The sequence below is a fragment of the Schistocerca nitens genome, chromosome 2 (assembly GCF_023898315.1).
Source record: "Schistocerca nitens isolate TAMUIC-IGC-003100 chromosome 2, iqSchNite1.1, whole genome shotgun sequence".
Classification (NCBI taxonomy): Eukaryota; Metazoa; Arthropoda; class Insecta; order Orthoptera; family Acrididae; genus Schistocerca; species Schistocerca nitens.
The window spans coordinates 687,023,106-687,047,926 of record NC_064615.1 but is presented as its reverse complement, the minus strand read 5'-3'; the positions used below and the strand labels follow the sequence as shown (position 1 = coordinate 687,047,926).

Sequence of the window (24,821 nt, the reverse complement as noted above, 5' to 3'; positions counted from 1 at the left end):
ATCGGAACTGATGAAAAAACACAGAAATCGCAGAACGCTCGTCAATAACACAGCCAACACTACAGTGCAAGAAACTTGGTCAATACATCACAAGACTCTACGGCGTAGTTTATTGTAAATAAATACATCTAATCATTCTATAATGTTTGATGTATTGTAGAGTTTTCACCCACCTTGGTAAGCCGACGGACACAGCAATGTCTGCCTTCACAGGCTAGGGTTGGAACAAGCAGAAACAATAAAGAGAGTTTTTAAGGGAAAAAGCTAATTATAATCTTTCTATTACCTAACTGATAGTGAAAGGTATCACAGAAGTACAGTAACAAATGTCGACAGGGTGTCATTCATTTTTGCGAATAGGAAGTAAGTATTTACATTGGCAGGTCAAAACGAATAATTACAATAAAATTCACAGGAGGCCTTTCTTCTCAAATAGAGGAATGACATATTTCAAGTACGACACGCAGTCGGGATGCCTGCATGCCTTTGCTAGAACTTCGCCGGACTCGTCGGTGTTGTCGAAGAAGTTGGCGAAATCTGCGCCGTTCTCCTCGGACGTGAGGACCATGCCCCTGACGGCGCTGTTGAACACGGCGAGCACGTGCGCCCAGTCCACGTCCCTCTGGAACTCGCCGAGCGGGTAGGCGTCCGCCTCTGCTCGCAGGCCCAGGGCGCGCAGCGTGTCCTGCAGCGCGCCGTGGTACAGCGATAGCAGGCCGGGCAGGTGCCGCCGGTGCACCTCCTCGCTGGCGTTCACGTACAGGAAGGACACCACGTCCGCCGCCGGGCTGTGCACTCTGCTCATCTGCAGCACATCACGTGACAGCGTCACCGCGCGGAACCGCGACGGCCACCAGAAAGACAGGCCCTGGCGCGTACGCCACAGCGCGTGACACTGTCAATCATAAAGAGTAATAGCAGCTGTCTCCGTCAGCGGGCCAGTAACTACACTACTGGCCATTGAAATTGCTACACCGCGAAGATGACGTGCTAAAGACGCGAAATTTAACCCACAGGAAGAAGATGCTGTGATACGCAAATCGTTAGCTTTTCAGAGCATTCACACAATGTTGGCGCCGGTGGTGACACCTAAAACGTGCTGACATGAGGAAAGTTTCCAACCGATTTCTCATACAAAAACGACAGTTGACCGGAGTCGCCTGGTGAATCGTTGTTGTGATACATCGCGTAGAGAGGAGAAATGCGTACCATCACGTTTCAGACTTTGATAAAGGTCGGATTCTAGCCTATCGCGATTGCGGTTTACCGTATCGCGACATTGCTGTTCGCGTTGGTCGAGATCCAATGACTGTCAGCAGAATATCGAATCAGTGGGTTCACGAGGGTAACACGGAACGCCGTGCTCGATCCCAACGGCCTCGTATCAGTAGCAGTCGAGATGACAGGCATCTTATTCGCATGCTTGAAACGGATCTTGCAACCACGTCTCGATCCCTGAGTCAACAGATGGGGACGTTTGCAAAACAACAACCATCTTTACGAACAGTTCGACGACGTTTGTGGCAGCATGGACTATGAGCTCGGAGACCATGGCTGCGGTTACCCTTGACTCGGCATCACAGACAGGAGGGCCTGCGATGGTGTGCTTGACGACGAACCTGGGTGCACGAATGGCAAAACGTCGTTTTTTCGGATGAATCCAGGTTCTGTTTACAGTATCATGATGGTCGCATCCGTGTTTGGCGACATAGCGGTGAACGCACGTTGGAAGCATGTATTCGTCATCCCCATTGTGGCGTATCAGCCGGCGTGATGGTATGGGGTGCCATTGACTACACGTCTCTGTCACCTCTTGCTCGCATTGACGGCACATTAAACAGTGGACGTTACATTTCAGATGTGTTACGACCCGTGGCTCTACCCTTCATTCGTTCGCTGCAAAACCCTACATTTCAGAAGGATATAAACGACCGCATTTAGCAGGTCCTGTACGGGTCTTTCTTGATACACAAAATGTTCGACTGCTGCCCTGGCCAGCACATTCTCCAGATCTCTCACCAACTGAAAACGTCTGGTCAATGGTGGCCGAGCAACTGGCTCGTCACAATAGGCCAGTCCCTACTCTTGATGAACTGTGGTATCGTGTTGAAGCTGCATGGGCAGCTGTACCTGTATACGCCATCCAAGCTCTGTTTGACCCAAAGCCCAGGCGTATGAAGGCCGTTATTACGGCCGGAGGTGGTTGTTATGGGTACTAATTTCTCAGGATCTATGGACCCAAATTGCGTGAAAATGTAATCACATGTCAGTTCTAGTATAAAATATTTGTCCAATGAATACCCCTTCATCATCTGCATTTCTTCTTGGTGTAGCAATTTTAATGGCCAGTAGTGTACTTCAGACGAGTTTAATAATTCCTGACTGCGTGTTTAAATGCACGCTAGTTATCGGTGACACACGACACAATTATAACCTCCAGTGGGTACGTTTCCAATGAAATATTGATATTCTTTGGGCTCTGCACGGAGCCGAGCGTCCGCGAAATGTGTCGGACAAGCGGTATAGTGTGACGTCACAAGTTTCCTGCAGGGCCCATATATCTCGTTGGCCACGGTGGAACAGTGGCTGACCTCACTGTATAGCAGTTTTGGAAGACAACTGCACTCATGTGTTGAAAGCTTATACCCACTGCCGGACTGACCCATGGGGAATTGGGGCTCCTGCATCGAACTTGTGAGGTCACATTAGTCGTGCAGGCTGGCGCTCTGTTCCGCAGTGCCCCGAGCTGCTGCATTCAGACCACGTGTGTTAAGTGTTTGCTTTTTATTATTTCTTCCGTGGGAATGTTTAATCAACTATCTGTGTAACTTGGGAATCAGTTCTGTAGTATTTACTCGAGTAAAAGTAAGATCGTAGGGCATGCTTGGTCGGGAGACCCTGAGGGGTGAGTTCAGTCACCTAACTGTAAAGGTTTGTCCTGTGTTCTCGTGTGTACGAGCATCGAAATGGTAGATTTTGAGTTAACTGCTGGCAGAACATAAAAGTAAATACCATTGCTTAGAATGGAAAGGCATCAGAAACAGAACCTATAAGATTCCACAGAGGTTATGTGAAAGGACGTGCTTCTACATTACCAGCAGTTTATTGTGGGTCGCTGGAACAGCGAAGGATACTTAGCAACTGGAGAAAAGCGCAAGAAGTGTCGTAGAACAGATGCACATAATTATAGGCCTACATCTTTGACGTCAGTCTCTTGTAGATATATGGAACATGTTTTATTCTTGTAAATTATATTTTTCGAGGACAAAAATTTTCTCCTTAAAAATCAGCATCGATTCCGCAAACAGAGATATTGCGAAACTCAGTTCGCTTTCTCCACCATGAGATCCACGTTGCTGCAGACATCAGCGCTCAGGTTTCTGGTGTGTTTCTTGACTTCAGAAACGCGTTTTTCACCGTCCCGAACTGCCGTTAAGTGACGAAGAATACGAGAATGAGATTTTCTCTCTGCAGCGCAGTGTGCGCTGATATGAAACTTCCTGACAGATTAGAAGTGTGTGCCGGACCGGGACTCGAACTCGGGACCTTTGCCTATCGCGGGCAAGTGCTCTACCATCTGAGCTACCCAAGCACGACTCACGCCCCGTCCTCACAGTTTTACTTCTGTCAGTACCTCGTCTGCTACCTTGTAAACTTTGCAGAAGCTCTCCTGCGAACCTTGCAGAACTAGCATTCCTGAAAGAAAGGATATTGCGGAGACATGGCTTAGCCACATCCTGGGGGATGTTTCCAGAATGAGATTTTCACTCTGCAGCGGAGTGTGCGCTGATATGAAACTTCCTGGCAGATTAAAACTGTGTGTCGGATCGAGACTCGAACTCGGGACCTTTTCCTTCAGGATTAATGGTCTGGAAGGGTTATTCTTTTCAGAGCAGGACCCTTTGGGATTTCATCCGTGGCACCCATACAGCACAGCAGTACGCCGACGATATTCTACCGCCCCGTTTTGTCGCCCTTCAGGGCAAGCCATCCTGGATTTACATTTCTACAAGATAATGCCCTCCCGCACATGTCGAGACTTTCCACAGCTTGTCTTCGTCCTTGCCAAAACCTACCTTGTCCATCAAGGTCGCTGGATCTCTTCGCAATTGAGAATTTCTCCCTCCAACCAGCTCAGGAATTTGAAAATCTAACGCCCCAATTGGACAACATTTTGCACGATATCCCTATCAGGTCATCCAAGAATTCTGACAATAATGTCAAGCCGAATAACTGTGTGCATAGGGATCTGAGGTGGAGCAACGCGTTACCGAGTTGCTCAATTTGTAGAGCTTATTCTCTACAGTAAATGACCCAATTTTTCTGAGATTGTAATCATCTGTTTGTCTCCCCATGTACATCACATGTAGCTATTTCCCTCTCATTCGGATAATTCTTTCGTGGTGCGTCGGATTTCGTGTCTCAGAGTGTATTATTGATTTATTAATTTTCAGAATTTGAAAATGTTAGCATTGTGCCTAAATCCTTAAATGTATCAATTAGAAAAAAAAACAGCCAAGGTCGTTGCAATTACCGTTGTCACACACGCATCTTCCATGACGGCGCCGGCGAAATGATGCTCACAAACTGACGTCGGTCGTTTAAATGTGCGTAACCAGTCATTTTCATTAATGTGATACTCTGTCATCTTGATTGTTTTTTTTTTCTATTTGATCATCAATAACAGATACTTACTACCTCCTTATGATGGTTCAAATGGCTCTGAGCACTATGGGACTCAACTGCTGAGGTCATTAGTCCCCTAGAACTTAGAACCAGTTAAACCTAACTAACCTAAGGACATCACACACATCCATGCCCGAGGCAGGATTCGAACCTGCGACCGCAGCGGTCTCGCGGTTCCAGACTGCAGCGCCAGAACCGCGCGGCCACTTCGGCCGGCCCTTATGATGTTGGTTGAAATCTTACATGTATAACTGCATACTATACAGGGTGGTCCATTGATAGTGACCGGGCCAAATATCTCACGAAATAAGCATCAAACGAAAAAACTACAAAGAACGAAACTCGTCTAGCTTGAAGGGGGAAATCAGATGGCGCTATGGTTGGCCCGCCAGTAGGCGCTGCCCTAGGTCAAACGGATATCAACTGCGTTTTTTCAAATAGGAACCCCCATTTTTTATTACATATTCGTGTAATACGTAAAAAATTATGAATGATTTAGTTGGACCACTTTTTTCGCTTTCTGATAGATGGCGCTGTAATAGTCGCAAACTTATAAATACATGGTATCATGTAACATTCTGTACACTGCTGATATGCCCAAACCTCCCCCACCTGTTCATCTTCTCCAGTTTGCTGATGACACCGCCTTCCTAGCCCTTTATCCCACCCTTCAACGGTCCCAACGTACCCTCCAGACCTACCTTGACCAATTCACTGCTTGGTGCAACCAGTGATTCCTCCGTATCAAACCCTCCAAGACCCAGGCAATCATCATAGGCCGTTCCACCTGCTCCTTCCTTCTCCATGATTTATACCTCATTATTTATGGCCCTCCTATCCACCTCACTCCTACCCTCCAATACCTTGGCCTCACCCTCGACCGCCACCTCACCTGGACTCCCCATCTCTTTACCATCCAAAACAAAGCTCACAACAGACACTGGCTCCTGAAACTCATGTCCGGCCAGATGTGAGGTCTGCATCCTTCCACCACCCTTCACACCTACAAATCCTTGATCCACCCTGTCCTCTGTTATGCCAGCATAGCTTGGATTTCCCCCCCTTCCCGGTTCTATAAACCCCACCCAATCCTCAAATGTCATGTGCTCTACCTCGCCTTCCGCCTCCACCTTCTGTCCCCCACGTACATACTCTACAACCTCATCCCCTTCCCCCACCTTCTCCTTTTCCTTGAACACATCTGCACACTATATATTGTCTGCCGCCTTGATCCCCCTCACCCCCTGGTGTCTCCCTTCCTCTCCACCCCCAACCCAAGGCCGCACCTTTACCACTGTGTACCACCCTCTCTCCATTTCCACACCCTCCACCTCCTTTCCCAACGCAACTTCCACCATCTATGCCTCCCGGTTGATGAGCTTCGCCCAGACATCTAAACTTCATACCAACTCTAACCCCATCTTGCTGCCTCCTCCTAAGGGCTCCCTTTCCTCCCCCTCCCTTCTCCTGAGCGGCTTCTCCCTCCTACTCCCCCCTCTCTTGTGCTCCCTTTCAGTGTCTCTGCACTCCCTCCTGCCTTGTCTTCCCTCTTCCTGCCCCACCAGTCTCCTGCCTCTTTGTGTACCTGCTGACACTCCCACTCTCTTCATCCCACCGCCTCCCCTGCTGCCCCTTGCTCTCCCCTCCTTTTCCATCCTCTCCGACCTCTCCCTCGGCAGGTCTCACCTGGCAGTTTTATACTTCACCATGTGTGCTCCAAGTGGGTTTTAAGTGTGTTGTTCTGGAGTGTTTTTAATACTGTGGTCTACTTTTAACCTGCGCATGTGCGTTCAGTGTCTTCTTTGTGTTTCAAGAATCGCCAACTCTGTTTTTTAACTTTATGGTGACTTTATTAATTGTCCCCCGATGAACATCTCCATGTCGGTGTATTTTTACCTCCATTATCTCCCCTTACTCTGTTGTATGTTCCCCTTTTCTATCGCCTTATATATGTAGCATTGTATTCTTGTTTTAGTTGTCATGTCACTCGGCTGAAGAGCAGCGGATTGTACCGCTGACAGCCCTCCCCTGCCCATATGGGACAGGGGACTGAAATCACAATAAAGAAAAAAATAACATTCCACCAGTGCGGACGGTATTTATTCGTGATACATTACCCGTGTTAAAATGGACCATTTACAATTGCGGAAGAGGTCGATATCGTGTTGATGTATGGCTATTGTGATCAAAATGCCCAATGGGCGTGTGCTATGTATGCTTCTCGGTATCCTGGACGCCATCATCCAAGCGTCCGGACCGTTCGACTAATAGTTACGTTATTTAAGGAAACAGAAAGTGTTCAGCCACATGTGAAACGTCAACCACGACCTGCTACAAATTATGAAGCCCAAGGATGTGTTTTAGCTGCTGTCATGGCTAATCCGCACATCAGTAGCAGACAAATTGCGTCAGAATCGGGAATCTCAAAAACGTCGCTGCTGAGAATGCTGTATCAACATCGATTGCACCCGTACCATATTTCTATGCACCAGGAATTGCATGGCGACGACTTTGAACGTCCTGTATAGTTCTCCACTGGGCACAAGATATGGGGCGATGACAGATTTATTGCATGCGTCTATTTAGCGACGAAGCGTTATTCACCAACAGTGGTAACGTAAACCGGCATAATATTCACTATTGGGCAACGGAAAATCCACGATGGCTGCGACAAGTGGAACATCAGCGACTTTGGTGGGTTAATGTATGGTGCGGCATTATGGGAGGAAGGATAATTGGCCCCCATTTTATCGATGGCAAAGTAAATGGTGCAATGTATGCTGATTTCCTACGTAATGTTCTACTGATTTACTACAAGAGGTTTCACTGCATGACAGAATGGCGATTTACTTCCAACCTGATGGATGTCCGGCACATAGCTTGCGTGCGGTTGAAGCGGTACTGAATAGCATGTTTCATGATAGGTGGATTGGTCTTCGAAGCACCATAACATGGCCCGCACGTTCACCGGATCGACGTCCCCTGATTTCTTTATGTGGGGAAAGTTGAAGGATATTTGCTATCTTAATCCACCGACAACGCCTGACAACATGCTTCAGCGCATTGTCCATGCATGTGCGAAGATTACGGAAGGCGAAGTGCTCGCTGTTGAGAGGAATGTTGTTACACTTATTGCTAAATGCATTGAGGTTGACAGACATAATTTTGAGCATTTATTGCATTAATGTGGTATTTACAGGTAATCATGCTGTAATAGCATGCGTTCTCAGAAATGGTAAGTTCACAAAGGTACAGGTATCGCATTGGAACAACCGAAATAAAATGTTCAAACGTACCTACGTTCTGTATTTTAATTTTAAAAACCTACCTGTTACCAACTGTTCGTCTAAAATTGTGAGCCACATGTTTGTGACTATTACAGCGCACGCCATCTATCACAAAGCTAAAAAAGTGGTCCTACTAAGATATTCATATTTCTTTACGTACTACACGAATATGTAATAAAAATGGGGATTCCTATTTTTTAAAAACGCAGTTGATATCCGTTTGACCTAAGGTAGCGTGTTCTAGGGGGCCAACCATAGCGCCATCTGGTTTCCCCCTTCAAGCTACACGAGTTTCGTTCTTTGTAGTTTTTTCGTTTGATGCTTATTTCGTGAGATATTTGGTCTGGGCACTATCAATGGACCACCCTGTATACATGTCTTAATACACTCCTGGAAACTGAAATAAGAACACCGTGAATTCATTGTCCCAGGAAGGGGAAACTTTATTGACACATTCCTGGGGTCAGATACATCACATGATCACACTGACAGAACCACAGGCACATAGACACAGGCAACAGAGCATTCACAATGTCGCCACTAGTACAGTGTATATCCACCTTCCGCAGCAATGCAGGCTGCTGTTTTCCCATGGAGACGATCGTAGAGATGCTGGATGTAGTCCTGTGGAACGGCTTGCCATGCCATTTCCACCTGGCGCCTCAGTTGGACCAGCGTTCGTGCTGGACGTGCAGACCGCGTGAGACGACGCTTCATCCAGTTCCAAACATGCTCAATGGGGGACAGATCCGGAGATCTTGCTGGCCAGGGTAGTTGACTTACACCTTCTAGAGCACGTTGGGTGGCACGGGATACATGCGGACGTGCATTGTCCTGTTGGAACAGCAAGTTCCCTTGCCGGTCTAGGAATGGTAGAACGATGGGTTCGATGACGGTTTGGATGTACCGTGCACTATTCAGTGTCCCCTCGACGATAACCAGTGGTGTACGGCCAGTGTAGGAGATCGCTCCCCACACCATGATGCCGGGTGTTGGCCCTGTGTGCCTCGGTCGTATGCAGTCCTGATTGTGGCGCTCACCTGCACGGCGCCAAACACGCATACGACCATCATTGGCACCAAGGCAGAAGCGACTCTCATCGCTGAAGACGACACGTCTCCATTCGTCCCTCCATTCACGCCTGTCGCGACACCACTGGAGGCGGGCTGCACGATGTTGGGGCGTGAGCGGAAGACGGCCTAACGGTGTGCGGGACCGTAGCCCAGCTTCATGGAGACGGTTGCGAATGGTCCTCGCCGATACCCCAGGAGCAACAGTGTCCCTAATTTGCTGGGAAGTGGCGGTGCGGTCCCCTACGGCACTGCGTAGGATCCTACGGTCTTGGCGTGCATCCGTGCGTCGCTGCGGTCCGGTCCCAGGTCGACGGGCACGTGCACCTTCCGCCGACCACTGGCGACAACATCGATGTACTGTGGAGACCTCACGCCCCACGTGTTGAGCAATTCGGCGGTACGTCCACCCGGCCTCCCGCATGCCCACTATACGCCCTCGCTCAAAGTCCGTCAACTGCACATACGGTTCACGTCCACGCTGTCGCGGCATGCTACCAGTGTTAAAGACTGCGATGGAGCTCCGTATGCCACGGCAAACTGGCTGACACTGACGGCGGCGGTGCACAAATGCTGCGCAGCTATCGCCATTCGACGGCCAACACCGCGGTTCCTGGTGTGTCCGCTGTGCCGTGCGTGTGATCATTGCTTTTACAGCCCTCTCGCAGTGTCCGGAGAAAGTATGGTGGGTCTGACACACCGGTGTCAATGTGTTCTTTTTTCCATTTCAGGAGTGTATTTCATGTGCCGCCATACGAGAAATAAATAAATAAATACAAAAAGAGAAACCAGGCTACAAGGTAAAAGTTAAACGATATGTTATTTCCACCAACCTGAAAGTCTAAAATCCTAACGTCAGTAACAGATTCTCCGTCGTATCTGAACATGAAGTTGTTTTTCCAGCAATCGCAGTGAATCACCACGGGCAACGTGACTTCAGTAGACGTCCAGAAGTCGGCCATTCTGTCGACGGACCTGCCTGCTAGGTGCTCGCACTTGTCGGCGTTCCTCTCGTACCCCGGGATGGTTCTGAATTCTCTGGCGATGTTTTTCATAACCTTGTCGAGCATGTCTTTGAAGAAGGACTTCTCCGCTTCGGCCATCTTGCTGCGGAGCTCTGACCGCGCCCTGTAGTCGGGCCTGTCCCTTAGCAGCCGGGCAGAGGCGGCGTGCTGGCGGGCGTAGGCGCGCAGGGCCGCGGCGCAGTGCCGGTAGTCGAACGCGCGACCTGCCGGGGGCAGCCGGAAGCCCGCCGCCGACAAGTCTTCCATCAGGAGGAACTCCACGGGCTGTCGGCCGGACAGGAAGCAGCGCGCCGCCAGCGGCCTGAAGGCGTCGCCTTCCGCCGACTCCAGCAGCCTGTGCACCTCCGGGAATATCTCGCACAGCAGCAGTGACTCCTTCCGGAAGACGTTGTTGTCATCTGCGATCTCCTTCAGCTTCCCCTGATCCTGAGCGTACTTCACTACCAGGTGCACCTGGTCACAAGAGGCGGCGTTTTCTCGTCTGACGGTGGCCGCCACTCTCAGGATGTTGCTCGTGTATCCCAGACCTTCTTTCTCGTTATCCACGATTACTGCTTTTTCCACTCTAATTTTAGTACCACTATTCTCGTCATTCAGAGCAGTCTCTATTAATTGTTTGTTTATCCACGAAGAAGCTAGAGACTTTTGAGTTTTTTTGTCATCCATGTTTTCCTTTGTACTGGACCTGTAATAAAGTGGAATTTAACATTAAGTTTCATCTCAATACGTAGTACTAATGAATTCAACAGTCTCGAAATCTGTACAGAAGCCTGACTGCAGTTCTGAGAGTAGAAGGACATGAAACAGGGGCAGTAACTGCGATTCAGTGTCAAAAAGTTGTAGCCCATCCTCCGCCTTACTTTGGTTTACACACTGAACAAGCCTTAAAGAAAATAAAAGAGAAAAACAGAAAGATATTGTAAGATGGCAAGAACTATGTCCCTCCTTACATGAAGTCATTAAAGATCACCGAACTCACGTTGAGCGAACAGTAGGGCTGAACAAAAATGACTGACAAGGTACAATGCATCTTGTAGAGGGTATAGTATGGACGTATTGGAATAATTAAAGTTGGGTGATGGTTTTAAAGTAATTCACGCGACATGAAAACTTCGTGGAAACGCGTCGGTTTGCTGGAGGCTTTACAGGGAAGTAGAGTTGACCGTGGCTGGGTGGCGGCGCGCGGCTGGGGAGTGGCGAAGGGAAGCGACAATAGGCAGCTTAGGGCGGCTCAAGCTCTGAGAAAGCGGTAATGGGGCGCTGCCTCCAGCTGCCTTAAGATAAGTGACAGTGAGGGGGTGGTTGACCCCATGCTGGTGTGCCAGGAAGCAGATGGATAACTTGTATGCCTGTTGATAAATGTCCGTCATCCCGTTTTCAGTGAAACATGCGAGAAAGCCGAGCAAAGCTACGGTGGAACGGTCAACAGAGGCCGAAATATGCATGTTCGTGACTATAGCAACTTCACGCTGAATTCACAGTACACAGAGTCTGAAGTAAATCAGGTGAAGAGCGACAGAATGAAATACGCTGGCCTCTGATGGGAACATAGCACCAAGGAATTTGAAGTACTCTCCTGGGATTTTCGGAAAAATTGATGTTTTATGCAGATGCTAACCTTGATGGATGGCCTGGGAACAGATAAATAGCAGAAGTTGAAAAGAAGAAAATTTTGCGGGAATTTGTTCACTTCTCAGAGCAGGCATTGGTTGGCACTGGGAAGCGACGCATAATTAACGCTACTTGCGCTGCAATTGGCGTAAGTGATTTTGCAGGAGGGGAAACCGAGGCGAAGAGCGGACTGGCAGAAGTCTCCGTGGAGGTCTTCCATTCCCAGCTTGCCTAGAGTGCAGACGTGGAGTTCTTTACTCAGCTTGCCTGAGAGAGAGTGAGCATCTCTGCAGTTTAGGACTTAGCAAACGGAACGATTGAGCTTGGAGATAGAAAGTTTTCGTTCCGCTATGCACTGAGCAATATAGCTAGGAGTGAATAAACGAGTGCAGCCTTGCAGCACCATGAGGCCGGCCGACGTCCGCACAACGACGACGCCCCGCCACACTGAATTTGGTGATATTGCGCCTGCTCTGCCTTGAGTTAGGTCACTGATTAATTTGTTGGATCACATCGGCAAAGATTCCACGAGGGTTTCATGGGCCATGTATTGTAGAATTCTTCTCGCACTTCGCATTACGCCTGGGTCTGTCGATAGGAATTAATCAGCAAGACTCACCGGAGGAGAAACACCCCTCTGAAGATGTCCAGCGCAGCTCTGGACGAAACGTTAGGAGCTGAAGAGTTTCATGGACCACGACCTTACATCCCGGAAGGTTTACCAGAAGATATGTCATCCGGTCGTGAAAGCTTTCATACTATAATTTTGATTTATCGCGCTTTACTCCTCGTAAACGCAACTTGTTACCACTGACTTTTAGGAGAGTCATGTAATGTGATGACTGAAGGTCGTGAGTTAAAATAAATTTGTGCTAATCGACTGCATCTGTTTTCAATCAAGTAGCTGAAATCCCAAGTCACTTTCTTAATTAATTTTATGTTCAACATTTTCATCTGGTGTCCAATAGCTGAATATAACATCAATGTGCACCCCTTTTTAATTAAAAGGGATCAATTCTGAATCAATTAATGTCAACACTGCCACTGCAGTTCAATCAGGAGTCACAGGGCCTTATTACTTTCTTTGCGTTATCCGATATTGTGGCAGCACTCTCTGTTGATCTGTTAGTCAATTAGCTGGGGTGAACACACGCCAAAACCAGATAAATGACGGGTGGGATGACAGTATTTAAAGTAAGAGGAGAAGAAATAAAAACTTTGACGTTTCTCGACGGAACCGAAATTCCGTTAGAGACTGTAAAGTTAAGCGGAATCAGAAATGCCTTGAAAAGGAATTTATGTCGAATTAAGTCAGACGATGCTGAAGAAACCAGAGTATTAAATGAGACGTTTAAACTACACTGCTCAAAAGAATTTGGTAAACACAATTTAGAGCATCTGCCATACTCCGTTGAGCAGTAACTAAGGACTGTGTTTGTTAGCAAGTTACACCTTTATCATTCACACATAAAGTACACAACAAAAATCATCAAATCCTCCCTCTTTCATACAACAAGAAAATAAATATCCGACAGGTGTCGAAAACAAGGTCGGAAGCAAACACTCATTCCGTCTTCCTAGTTGCTTTTCACTGGACTCTGAGAGCTTCAGTAACGTGGAAAGCTGCATAAATATCTACGGAGGTACCCCTGTGGTATCCGTTCCCACTCTTCAGTCACAGCCAATCAGAGTTCTTCAACGTGCTGTGGTGGAAAGACACGAACACGAACGCATCTGTCGAGCATGTCACACACATGCTGGATGGGCTTTAGGCCAGGACTCACCGTTGGTGATTCCATTGCTTCAATGGCCAGCCTCCGCAAGACGTCCCCGGTAACACCCGTCACATGGGCCCTGGCATTACAGTGCATAAGAAGGAATTAACGGTCACCACCGTAAGCAGGAGCCACCACATAGCCCAACAGGATCTGTTCGATGTGTTGCCTGGAAGTAAGGCGACCATGGACAACTATCAGATCCGCACGGCAGTCAATATTAATGCCTCCTCACACCATCACAGACGTCATTGTCAGTGTCTAACAGCTGTGTTAGTTAAGAAGTTATTTTATTTTATTTTGAAGGCTACCAGTTTCAGCATTTCGCCATGCCATCTTCATGCCCTGTATGGATCTCTCAAAATAAATGAAAATGTCAAGTCTTCGAATAAAGCACTAGTGGAAATATTGAATTCACGACATCCAAGAATTTATGACATTTTCGTTTATTTGAAGAGATGCTTATGGAACCTGAAGATTGAATACTGAAACGCTGAAACTGGTAGCCTTCAGAATACAATAACATCTTAAGTTACACGGCTATTGGAGAATTATTGACAGTGACAATTACTTAACCAGGTGATGTCCCCTGTCCATGATGGAGCAGCCGGCCGAAGTGGTCGAGCGGTTCTAGGCGCTGCAGTCTGGAACCGCGCAACCGCTACTGTCGCAGGTTCGAATCCTGCCTCAGGCTTGGATGTGTGTGATGTCCTTAGGTTAGTTAGGTTTAAGTAGTTGTAAGTTCTAGGGGACTGATGACCTAAGAAGTTAAGTCCCATAGTGCTCAGAGCCATTTGAACCCTGATGGAGCAGCAGAGGTCACAAAAGCCTGTAGATTTCCTCGACAACATTTGGCAGACATCGCTAATCACATCATGTCCACACACGAACAAAGCCACCACCTTGCTTCAGAGGAAATGTGGCCTCGTCTGTGAGGGATATGTTTCGCCAGTGACGAGATCGCCGTTTGACCTAGGAACGTTAGACCTGAAGGCGACCTGCGGGGTGCTGTCGTGCCAAGTGGGGCACTCGAACACAACATCTCGAAACCACTTCTGTACAGCCTTATTGGACACAGGGGCTCCAGCAGCCGTTATGAGATCGTCTTGCAGTGCTCTGGCGTACGGCGCGACAACGCAGAGGTGGGAGATATCGGTCTTGACATGGGGTTGTAATGCGTCGGCTACCTTCTCCAACTCGCCTCGTGTGCTGACCTATTTCCCTGTAGCGTGTCCACAACCTATGGATGACAGATGGAGAGAAACTGACATCTGCAGCAAAATCCTTCATGCTTCAAATTTGACTGCCCTTCCAACTTGCGCTGCAGCATGGTGTCGCATTGCTTGTGCTGGGCTGAATACAACTTCCAAAAATGACGACTCCCTTCTGTGGACCTCATTATGGAACACTAGGACACAGGTACTCACCTCCTTCTGAGGGGTCACCTGACACTGCAGCCGATAGATGGTGAGTGAGTGTAAGTGTTGGAACATCGAAAGCTAAGCTCTCAGGCTATGCAGTAAGACCACAGGTACCATCTGCATCTAAATAAATTTAACATTCCGGACGTAGATACACGTGTTCCCCTAATTCTTCTGAATAGCGTAGCGGACAGGTTTGCTGTTTAAGCAGAAAACAACGATCGATGACAGAAGTAAAGACGATATAAAATGTAGACACAGCATCAAGAATTTTTTTTTCTTCAAATATGTTCATATCGCACCAGTTTCAGTTTTAAAAAGCCTGTTTTGAAACTATCTGTCTGGATTGTAGCCTCACACGGTAGTGATGTGTGCGTAATGAACAGTGCAGACAAGATGGGGATAGAACCTATTCCATTGCGGTGCTACGGAAGAATATTGAAGATTATACTGAACCATGTTGGAGAAAAAATTATTTTATGGTTTTACTTGACAGAAAGAATTAATATGTCAATCGGATACATCCTGTGCCACCAAGAAATAGTTGATATGACAGTAAAGGGAAGTGGGTGTGGTAAAATTGCAGATGGAGACCAAGGATTGAACACAGTAAGCACATAAAGCTGATTTTCGGAAGATATGGAACTTCTAACAGAAGTTGGACTGACGCGAATATGATTCTCGTCAATATAAAAAAACGAGTCAAATGCTTCGTATTTTAGTCTTAGTACAGTTCTGGTCGGTGTTTCAGGGAGGGCAGGCAGGTCAAACAACACTTTTTCCACAAGCGTTCATGTATTTAAAGGCAGTGAAACTAGGTATCTATTGCTTTATGAAAGTTTAGGCGAGCTGCCGGATATCTGTAACTTGGTGCCATGATATTCTGCCGAAATATCACGACAGCAAGTTACAAACGTCAGGCAATTCGCCTGAAATTTCACGAAACGAACTGTGCCTCGGGGAAGTTATAAATTTCACGATATACCTAATTTCGGGATCCGCTGAATAGGTCAGGAGTCCACTACACGCAAGGGGCGGCTACACGGGTAGCAGGAGCAGTGTGAAGTGGACTGGCTGGTTATTTAGATTAGAGCCTCTGGGGAAGCACAGAAGGGTCTTCAGTCTCAAAAGTTGTAGGTGAACCACAGGAAGAACGTTGATCCAGGAACCACGGGCATAACAGATGTAAATTGTTTTAGCTGTGTTGGTAAAGTACCAAAGCTCCAAGCGCTAACAGGAAGCACTAGTTCTCAAATCGTTATAGATACAGAAAACTGGCTAAAACTGGAGATAACCTAACAGTGTTCAGAAAGGATAGGCTAAACACAGTTGGCGGAGGTTTGTTGTTGCTGTTAGAAACGATTTATCTTAAAGGGAAACTGAAACAGATAGTTCCTGTGAGTTACTAAGAGCAGAGGGTATTCTTGGCAACGGGAATAAAGTAATAATTGGGTCCTCTTATCGACCTCCCAACTCAGATGATACAATTGCTGAAAGGTTCAAAGAAAATTTGAGTTTCATTTCATGCACGTACCCGACTCATACAATTATAGTTTGCGGTGACCTTAATTTACCCTCAATATGTTGGCGAAAATACGTGTTTAAATCCGGAAGTACAGGCAAAACATCATCCAAAACTGTGCTAAACACATTCTCTGAAAATTATTTTCAGAGCCCTAGCGAATAGTAAACGGTTGTGAAAACACACTTGGTCTCTACACAACAAATAATCCTGAGCCAATAACGAGCATCAAAACGGATACAGGGATTAGTGAACACAGGGTTGTCTTAGCGAGATTGAATATTGTAACCCTTAGATACTTCAAAAATAAACGAAAATTACACCTATTCAAAAAAGCAGATAAAAATTCACTTGACGCCTTCCTGAGAGACAATCTCCTCTCCTTCCAGATAAACAGTGAATTTTGACCCCATGTGGCATGCACTCAAAGAAATAGTATCGACAGCAACTGAGAGATTTATACCAAATAAATGAACAAACGACAGTGCTGGTCCCCCTTGCTACACAAAATGGGTCAGAACACTGTTATAAAAACAACGAAAAAACACGCAAAATAAAAACGAACGCAAAATCTCCAAGTTGGCGATCTTTTACAAAAGCTCGAAATTTAGCGCGGACTTCAATGCTTATAATAGCTTCCACAGCTAAAACTTCTCTCGAAACGTGGTAGAAAATCCAAAAAGATTCTTGTCGTATATGAAATATGCTAGCGGCAAGACACAGTCAATGTCATTTCTGCGTGATGACAATGGAAATACTATCGAGGACAGTGCTGCCCAAACAGAGTTACTAAACACAGCCTTCCGCAATTCCTTCACCAAAGAAGACGAAGTACATATATCACAGGAATGGAATCAAGAACAGCTAGCAATAAGGGTAACTTGGAAATAAATATCCTCGGAGTAATGAAGCAACTTAAATCACTTAATGAAAAAAAGTCTTCCGGTCCAGACTGTGTAACAATTAGGTTCCTTTCAGAGTATGCTGATGCAATAGCGCCATACTTAAAACATGAATCCATTAAATTACAGGCCCATATTATTAACGTCGATATGCAGTAGGTTTTTGTATCATATGTTGTGTTTGAACATTATGAATTACCTCGAAGAGAGCGGTCTATTGATACACGGTCAACACGGATTGAGGAAACATCGTTCTTGTGAAACACTACTAGCTGTTTACCCACACGAAGATCTGAGTTCTGTTGACAAAGGTTTTCAAACTGATTCCGTATTTCTAGATTTCAGAAGGCTCTCGGCACTGTACCACACAAGCGGGTTGTAGTAAAATTGCGTGCTCGTAGAATATCGTTTCAGTTCTGTGACTGAGTTACCTGCAGAGAGGTCACGGTTCGTAGTAACTGACGGAAAGTCATCGAGTAAATCATAAGTTATTTATGGTGTAAGCCATCTGCCGTTCCTTATCTATATAAATGATTTAGGGGAACAGCCGTCTTAGGTTGTTTGCAGATGAAGTCGTTTATCGTCTAATAATGTCTTGGGATGATCAAAACCGATTGGAAAATGATTTAGAAAAGATATCTGTTTGGTACTAAAATTGACAATTGGCCCTAAATAATGAAAAGTGTGAAGTCATCTACATGAGTGCTGAAAGGTATTCGTTAAACTTCGGTTACACGATAAATCAATCAAATTTAAAGGCCGTAAATTCAGCTAAATACCTAGGAATACAATTACGAATAATTTAAATTGGAAAGAACACACAGAAAATGTTATGGGAAAGGCAAACCAAAGACTGTGTTTATTGGCAGAACACTTACAAATTGTAACAGATCTACTAAAGAGAGCCGGCCGGTGTGGCCGTGCGGTCTAGGCGCTTCTGTCTGGAACCACGTGACCGCTATGGTCGCAGGTTCGAATCCTGCCTCGGGCATGGATGTGTGTGAAGTCCTTGGGTTAGTTGGGTTTAAGTAGTTCTAAGTTCTAGGGGACTGATGACCACAAATGTTAAGTCCCATAATGCTCAGAGCCATTTGAACCATTTTACTAAAGAGACTGCCTACACTACGTTTGTTCGTCCTCCTTTGGAGTACTGCTGCGTGGTCTGGGATCCTAACCAGAGACACTAACGGAGTACATCGAGAAAGTTCAAAGAAGAGCAGCACTACCACGAAACAAGTGAGAGAGTGTCGCTGACATAATACAAGAAAGGCCTTTCTCGTTGCGGCGGAATCTTCTCACGAAATTTCAGTCAACTTTCTCCTGCGAATGTGAAAATATTTTGTTGACGCCGACCTACATAGGGAGAAACATCATCGTGATAGAATAAGGGAAATGAGAGCTCAGACGGAAAGGTATAGTTGTTCGTTTTTTTCCGCGCTGTTCGAGATTGGAGTAAAAGAAAATTATTGTGAAGGTGGTTCGATGAAGTCTCTGCCAGGCACTTAAGTGTGATTTGCAGAGTATCCGTGTAGATGTAGATATAGATGAACAGTTTCCTACACGTATGCAGTCTGGCACTTAGAAGACTGTTGTCCTGAATGGTCGTCATCTAGAAACTTCGAAAATACTTCCTATGCTTGCTACACTATGGAATCTGAGGGCGTTACCTGTTAAATTTTAAAGTAACGAGCTACACAACTGAAGTCAGGCTGAAAATCTAGTAGTCTAGCAGCGTAAGACGCAATAATGTTTCGTGGTAATGCTAACTCAGGTAAAAAAACAGTCCCAGAATGATCACAAAACATCCTTTCATGGTTCTCATAAGGTTTCCACTGTACTGAAAATCACCAAATACCTACGAACATTGTAGCAAGCGTCACCAGCGGTATGTGTCTGGTACACGATTTGTGCGTATAAATCTCTCTCTCTCTCTCTATCTATCTATCTCTCTATCTCTCTCTCTCTCTCTCTGTCCGTCCTCGGAAGCTGAGTGTTCAGCGCGACAGAATGTCAATCCTAGGGGCCCGGGTTCGATTGGCTGGGTCGGAGATTTTTCTCCGCTCAGGGACTGGGTGTTGTGTTGTTCTAATCATCACCACCTCATCCCCATCGACGCGCAAGTCGCCGAAGTGGCGTCAAAACGAAAGACTTGCACCCGGCGAACGGTCTACCCGACGGGAGGCCCTGGTCACACATCTACATTTTTCTCTCTCTCTCTCTCTCTCCCTCTCTCTCCACCTCTCCAACTCTGTCAACTCTGTTTCTCTTTCTCTGTCTTCCTGTCTTCCGTTCTGTGGTCACTGTGTATAATGACATTCCTACTCAATTGCCTAGCTCATACTACAGTTACGCAACTGGTTATATGCGACAATATCCTTCAGCGGTACTGGTCGTTTCAGGAAGGTCGTGAATTTTCCTAGTACTGTCTTCCTAAGTCTACAATGACAACGCACAACGCAGTTCCAAGCATTTTAGTGTATTCAAATAATATAACCCATCCCGCGCAACCAGTGAAGTTAATAAATAAATTTGTTCTTAGAGAACACCAGAACTGATGAAAGTTTATTTTTTTCTTTCCTTACTGCAATTCATACCTCGTCCGATGTATTTTCTCATTCAGTTGCTTCAGAATACGAGATTAGTAATCAGTTGTTCCTGTTTTATGTTGCACGACTGTTTCACTCAAATCCGTCCCGTAACTGATATAAAACCAGACTTCAGAATACGAATGAAACTGGAGTAATTAATGCTACCCAAAATGTCTATCAGTATCAGTGACTGGCAGTATTTAATTACCGTGGATTATATTTTTATGCAGAATAACACGGTTAGCCTAAATAAGAGGCCAATATGCAGGCATACTGAACTGGGCCGTAAGAAAGCAGAGATGATTCAGCTCACATTAACCAGTCTGGGGAGGCCGTCCCCACGACACTTCCTGCAGCTGTGGAGATCAATGCCACTTAATTAGGTCAGTGTCTCCTTTGAAGGGCGCTGCTCACCGGAAGTCACAATGCAGAAACAATCTCCTGTAGTGCACAGCCATCAGCAGAATCTGTTTTAACAATCTGCACGTGGAAGGAGGAGCTGTGCCAATTTTGGTGAGGATGAGAAGGAAAAAATGTTCAAATGCGTGTGAACTCTTATGAAACTTAACTGCTAAGGTCATCAGTCCCTAAGCTTACAAACTACTTAACCTAAATTATCCTAAGGACAAACACACACACCCATGCCCGAGGGAGGACTCGAACCTTTGCCGGGACCAGCGGCACAGTCCATGACTGCAGCGCTCAGACCGCTCGGCTAATCCAGCACGGCGAAGATGAGAAGAACGCTTTTGTGACAGAGTATAAAAAGCAGAGCTTCTCTGAAATGCACCGACTGCAATCGATAACTATAGAAAGCTGAGTGAGAATCCACGAGTTAGACGCCTTTGGCAGTGTGGGATGCCATTGAGTGGAGGCATTGTAAAATCAAAGTGTTTAAATTAATGTACACTACTGGCCATTAAAATTGCTACACCACGAAGATGACGTGCTACATACGCGAAATTTACCCGACAGGAGGAAGATGCTGTGATATGCAAATGATTAGCCAGTGGCGACACCTACAACGAGCTGACATGAGGAAAGTTTCCAACCGATTTCTCATACACAAACATCAGCTGACCGGCGTTGCCTGGTGAAACGTTGTTGGGATGCCTCGTGTAAGGAGGAGAAATGCTTACCATCACGTTTCCGACTTTGATAAAGGTCGGATTGTAGCCCATCGCGATTGCGGTTTATCGTATCGCGACATTGCTGTTCGCATTGGTCGAGATCCAATGACTGTTAACAGAATATGGAATCGGTGTGTTCAGGAGGGTAATACGGAACGCCGTGCTGGATCCCAACGGCCTCGTATCACTAGTAGTCGAGATGACAGGCATCTTATCCGCATGCCTGTAACGGATCGTGCAGCCACGTCTCGATCCTTGAGTCAACAGATGGGGGCGCTACCAAGACAATAACCATCTGCACGAACAGTTCGACCACGTTTGCAGCAGCATGGGCTATCAGCTCGGAGAACATGGCTGCGGTTACCCTTGACGCTGCATCACAGACAGGAGCGCCTGCGATGGTGTACTCAACAACGAACCTGGGTGCACGAATAGCAAAACGTAATTTTTCTGGATGAATCCACGTTCTGTTTACAGCATTATGATGGTCGCATCCGTGTTTGGCGACATCGCGGTGAACTCACATTGGAAGCGTGTATTCGTCATCGCCATACTGGCGTATCAACCAGCGTGATAGTATGGGGTGCCATTGGTTACACGTCTCGGTCACCTCATGTTCGCATTGACGGTACATTGAACAGTGGACATTTCAGATGTGTTACGACCCGTGGCTCTACCCTTCATTGGATCCCTGCGGAACCCTACATTTCAGCAGGACAATGCACAAACGCATGTTGCAAGTCCTGTACGGACGTTTCTGGCTACAGAAAATGTTCGACTGCTGCCCTGGCCAGCATATTCTCCAGTTCTCTCACCAATTGAAAACGTCTGGTCAATGGTGGCCGAGCAACTGGCTCGTCTCAATACGCCAGCCACTACTCTTAATGAAGTGTGGTATCATGTTGAAGCTGCATGGGCAGCTGTACCTGTACACGCCATCCAAACTCTGTTTAACTCAATGCCTAGGCGTACAAGGCCGTTATTATGGCCAGAGGTGGTTGTTCTGGGCACTGATTTCTCAGGATCTATGCACCCAAATTGCGTGAAAATGTAATCAGTTCTAGTATAATATATTTGTCCAATGAACAACCGTTTATCACCTCCATTTCTTCTTCGTGAAGCAATTTTACTGGCCAGTGGCGTAAAATCAGCCAGGAATGGCTAACATAAATAATTTAGAAGTAAGAAAGAGAAGCTCGACTGTGCTGCCGAGGTCAACCTCATTGACCATAGAGAGAGACAGAGACAGAAATAGAGCAAGACGCTGTTTTTCAAGTGTTAGGGAGTGTGTTACTGGTTAGCAACCTGAAACAAGAGTGAGGGAAGGGGACCAGCTTCTCTTAAGGCGTATTTTTACAGCTCATCCCTCAGAATATCCATAGTTCGATCACTCGAAATGATATGATGAACGGGAGAAGCTAAAACATGATTCTCACATTTGGAAACAAATGGTAAAAAATTACGTCTGCGCCCGACTCCTCGTCCACCAGACTTCTTCTCCGTCGTACTTCTCTTCACATCCTTAGCTGTGCATCTCGGCAACCAGCCGCCTGCTTGAGCAGATGAGTGGTGAACTAAACAAATTTTGCGGCTGAGTTGAACCTGAGGGTAGATGCAAGCTCTTAATATGAATGCAATGACTGGTTTTAGCAGCCACTTCAGCCTCCATGTGCAGATTAACGTATTGATATCTAACCAAGGCAGCGAAATGAACTGTAGGGACAGTGAAATCATTTTAATTTGAATAATTTCAAGCTACATTCTGAAGACATGCTTTCAACTCCAATCACAGATCCAGATATATATATATATATATACACATATATATATATATATATATATATATATATATATATATACACGCACACAATTATATATATTATTATCGTTAATTCCCCATTAAGGAGAGCGTTAAAACACAATCAATATTCACAATGACAATATGGTACATAGATTGGTACATTTAAAATTCATGGCACTTTTTTCTGTCTCTTTCTTTTCTCTTCCCAAAAACCTCTCATAAATTCACTGTGTTTCTTCTTCCTCTCTTCTGTCCAATTCTTTCCTGATTTCTTCTCTTTTGGTGTTTCTTCGAATTTCTGTTTGTTGATTTTTTCTCTGTATTTTCCTCTGTTTGATATTTCTTCTGTGGAGATGTTTTGATTTTTGAGGTCTTCCATGGTTTCCTTCACCCAGTTAGTTTTCACCTTATTCGTCACCACTATGTTAAAAATCTTCTTGGTCAGCCTATTTTCATTCATCCTATGAATGTGCCTGTTGTGTCTTGTTCATACAGCATAGACACAATGAGGTAGCTAGGTGCACGCTAAACTAACGCAGACGGGCTTGAAGTTCTGGAACATGAGACTTATTAATGAATAAGAAGAAAAGTACGTATCGTTTTAATACTTATCTTTAATTCTCTTGTTGGAATACATCTCTCTTGAATATTAGTAAGCTATAAGCACTGATACAAATGGCGCCTTGCTAGGTAGTAGCTATGGACTAAGCTGAAGGCTATTCAATCTGTCTCTCGGCAAATGAGAGGAAGACTTGGTAGGTCTAGTCGCAAGCAATGTCGTCCGTACAACTGGGGCGAGGTCTAGTCCGTGTCTTGTGACCTGCCATGTGGTGGCGCTAGGTTTGCGATTACACAGTGGCGACACGCGGGTCCGACATGTACTAAGGACCGCGGCCGATTTAAGTTACCACCTAGCAAGTGTGGTGTCTAGCGGTGACACCACATTCCTCCCCCGCAAATCGGCGAACGGTCGTGAGATAAGGCTTCCGCCCGCCATGGGGAGGACCCCATGTTGACGTATGCGATGAGGTGGGGAGCCTAACAACAGGCGAGGCTGTGCCACCCGCACCCGGCCATTCGGTCCGAGGGGAGCTAGGAAACGCCTGCAAACCTAGTCCAGGGTGCACGTCAACATGAGGTGTATGCGCACGTAATGAGACAAGAGGGGCCGAAGGGTCGACCTCCATTTGGTCGGAGCACCCGACGGGCGAAGACGACATCTGGTCCGGAGCGGGCAAGAGGTCCATGGCGGAGGACGGCTGGTCACGGGAAGCGAGCGGCGGCGCGTGACCCTGGGAGGCGCCGGGCGGCTGCAGCGAAGCGTCCGCTGCGGGCGGCGCCGGCGGCGGCTGCGGCGGCGGCGCGACGCCATGAGGCAAAATGGAAGGCAGCGTCGGTAACACCTGGGGATGAGGCGAGCCAGTAGATGGGTCCCCAAGGCGCTGACCTGACGGCACCGTCGCTGAAAGCAGACGGGGAGCGGCAGAACCCAGGCGACGACAGAGGCGCAGCTGATTGAGATGCCGACGCACCTCACCAGAGGCCCCCAAAACCAAATACATCGCGCGGCCGAGGCAGCGAAGAATGCGCCCTGCGAGCCAACGCTGTGAACCGCGATAGTTGCGATAATAGACAACGTCGCCAGGAGCAAAAACCGGAGTCTGCCGCTGCACATGAACCTGATGCGGCGGATGCAGCAAAGACATCAGGGTGCGATGAGGACGACCATGGAGCAATTCAGCCGGCGAGCGACCATCGCGGGGCTGAGAGCGATACGAAGACAAAAAGAGCAACAAAGCGTCCTCCCGAGAATGCGACTCTTTCAATTTCAACATCTGTGACTTGAAAGTCTGGACCAAGCGTTCAGCGGCACCGTTTGACTGAGGCGAAAACGGCGCGGATGTCAGATGTTGAATACCATTGGCCGTGCAGAATGACTGAAATTCTGCGGACATGAATTGTGGGCCATTGTCGGAAACAATAGTCTGCGGAAGACCCTCAAT

The 24,821-nt window shown here is 46.7% G+C and overlaps 1 protein-coding gene across 1 annotated transcript in view; it reads right to left on the bottom strand.

Annotated features, from left to right (window-relative positions):
- Positions 1-265: 265 nt before the first annotated feature.
- LOC126236837 (uncharacterized) overlaps positions 266-24,821 on the bottom strand; it is a 34,998-nt gene continuing 10,442 nt past the window's right edge. Inside the window, exons 2-3 of the mRNA XM_049946438.1 lie at positions 9,877-10,753; positions 266-805 (exon numbers count right to left, since the gene is read on the bottom strand). Coding sequence (XP_049802395.1) covers positions 410-805; positions 9,877-10,734 — 1,254 coding nt within the window. The 5' untranslated portion in view covers positions 10,735-10,753 and the 3' untranslated portion in view covers positions 266-409. The remainder of the gene's footprint in view (positions 806-9,876; positions 10,754-24,821) is intronic.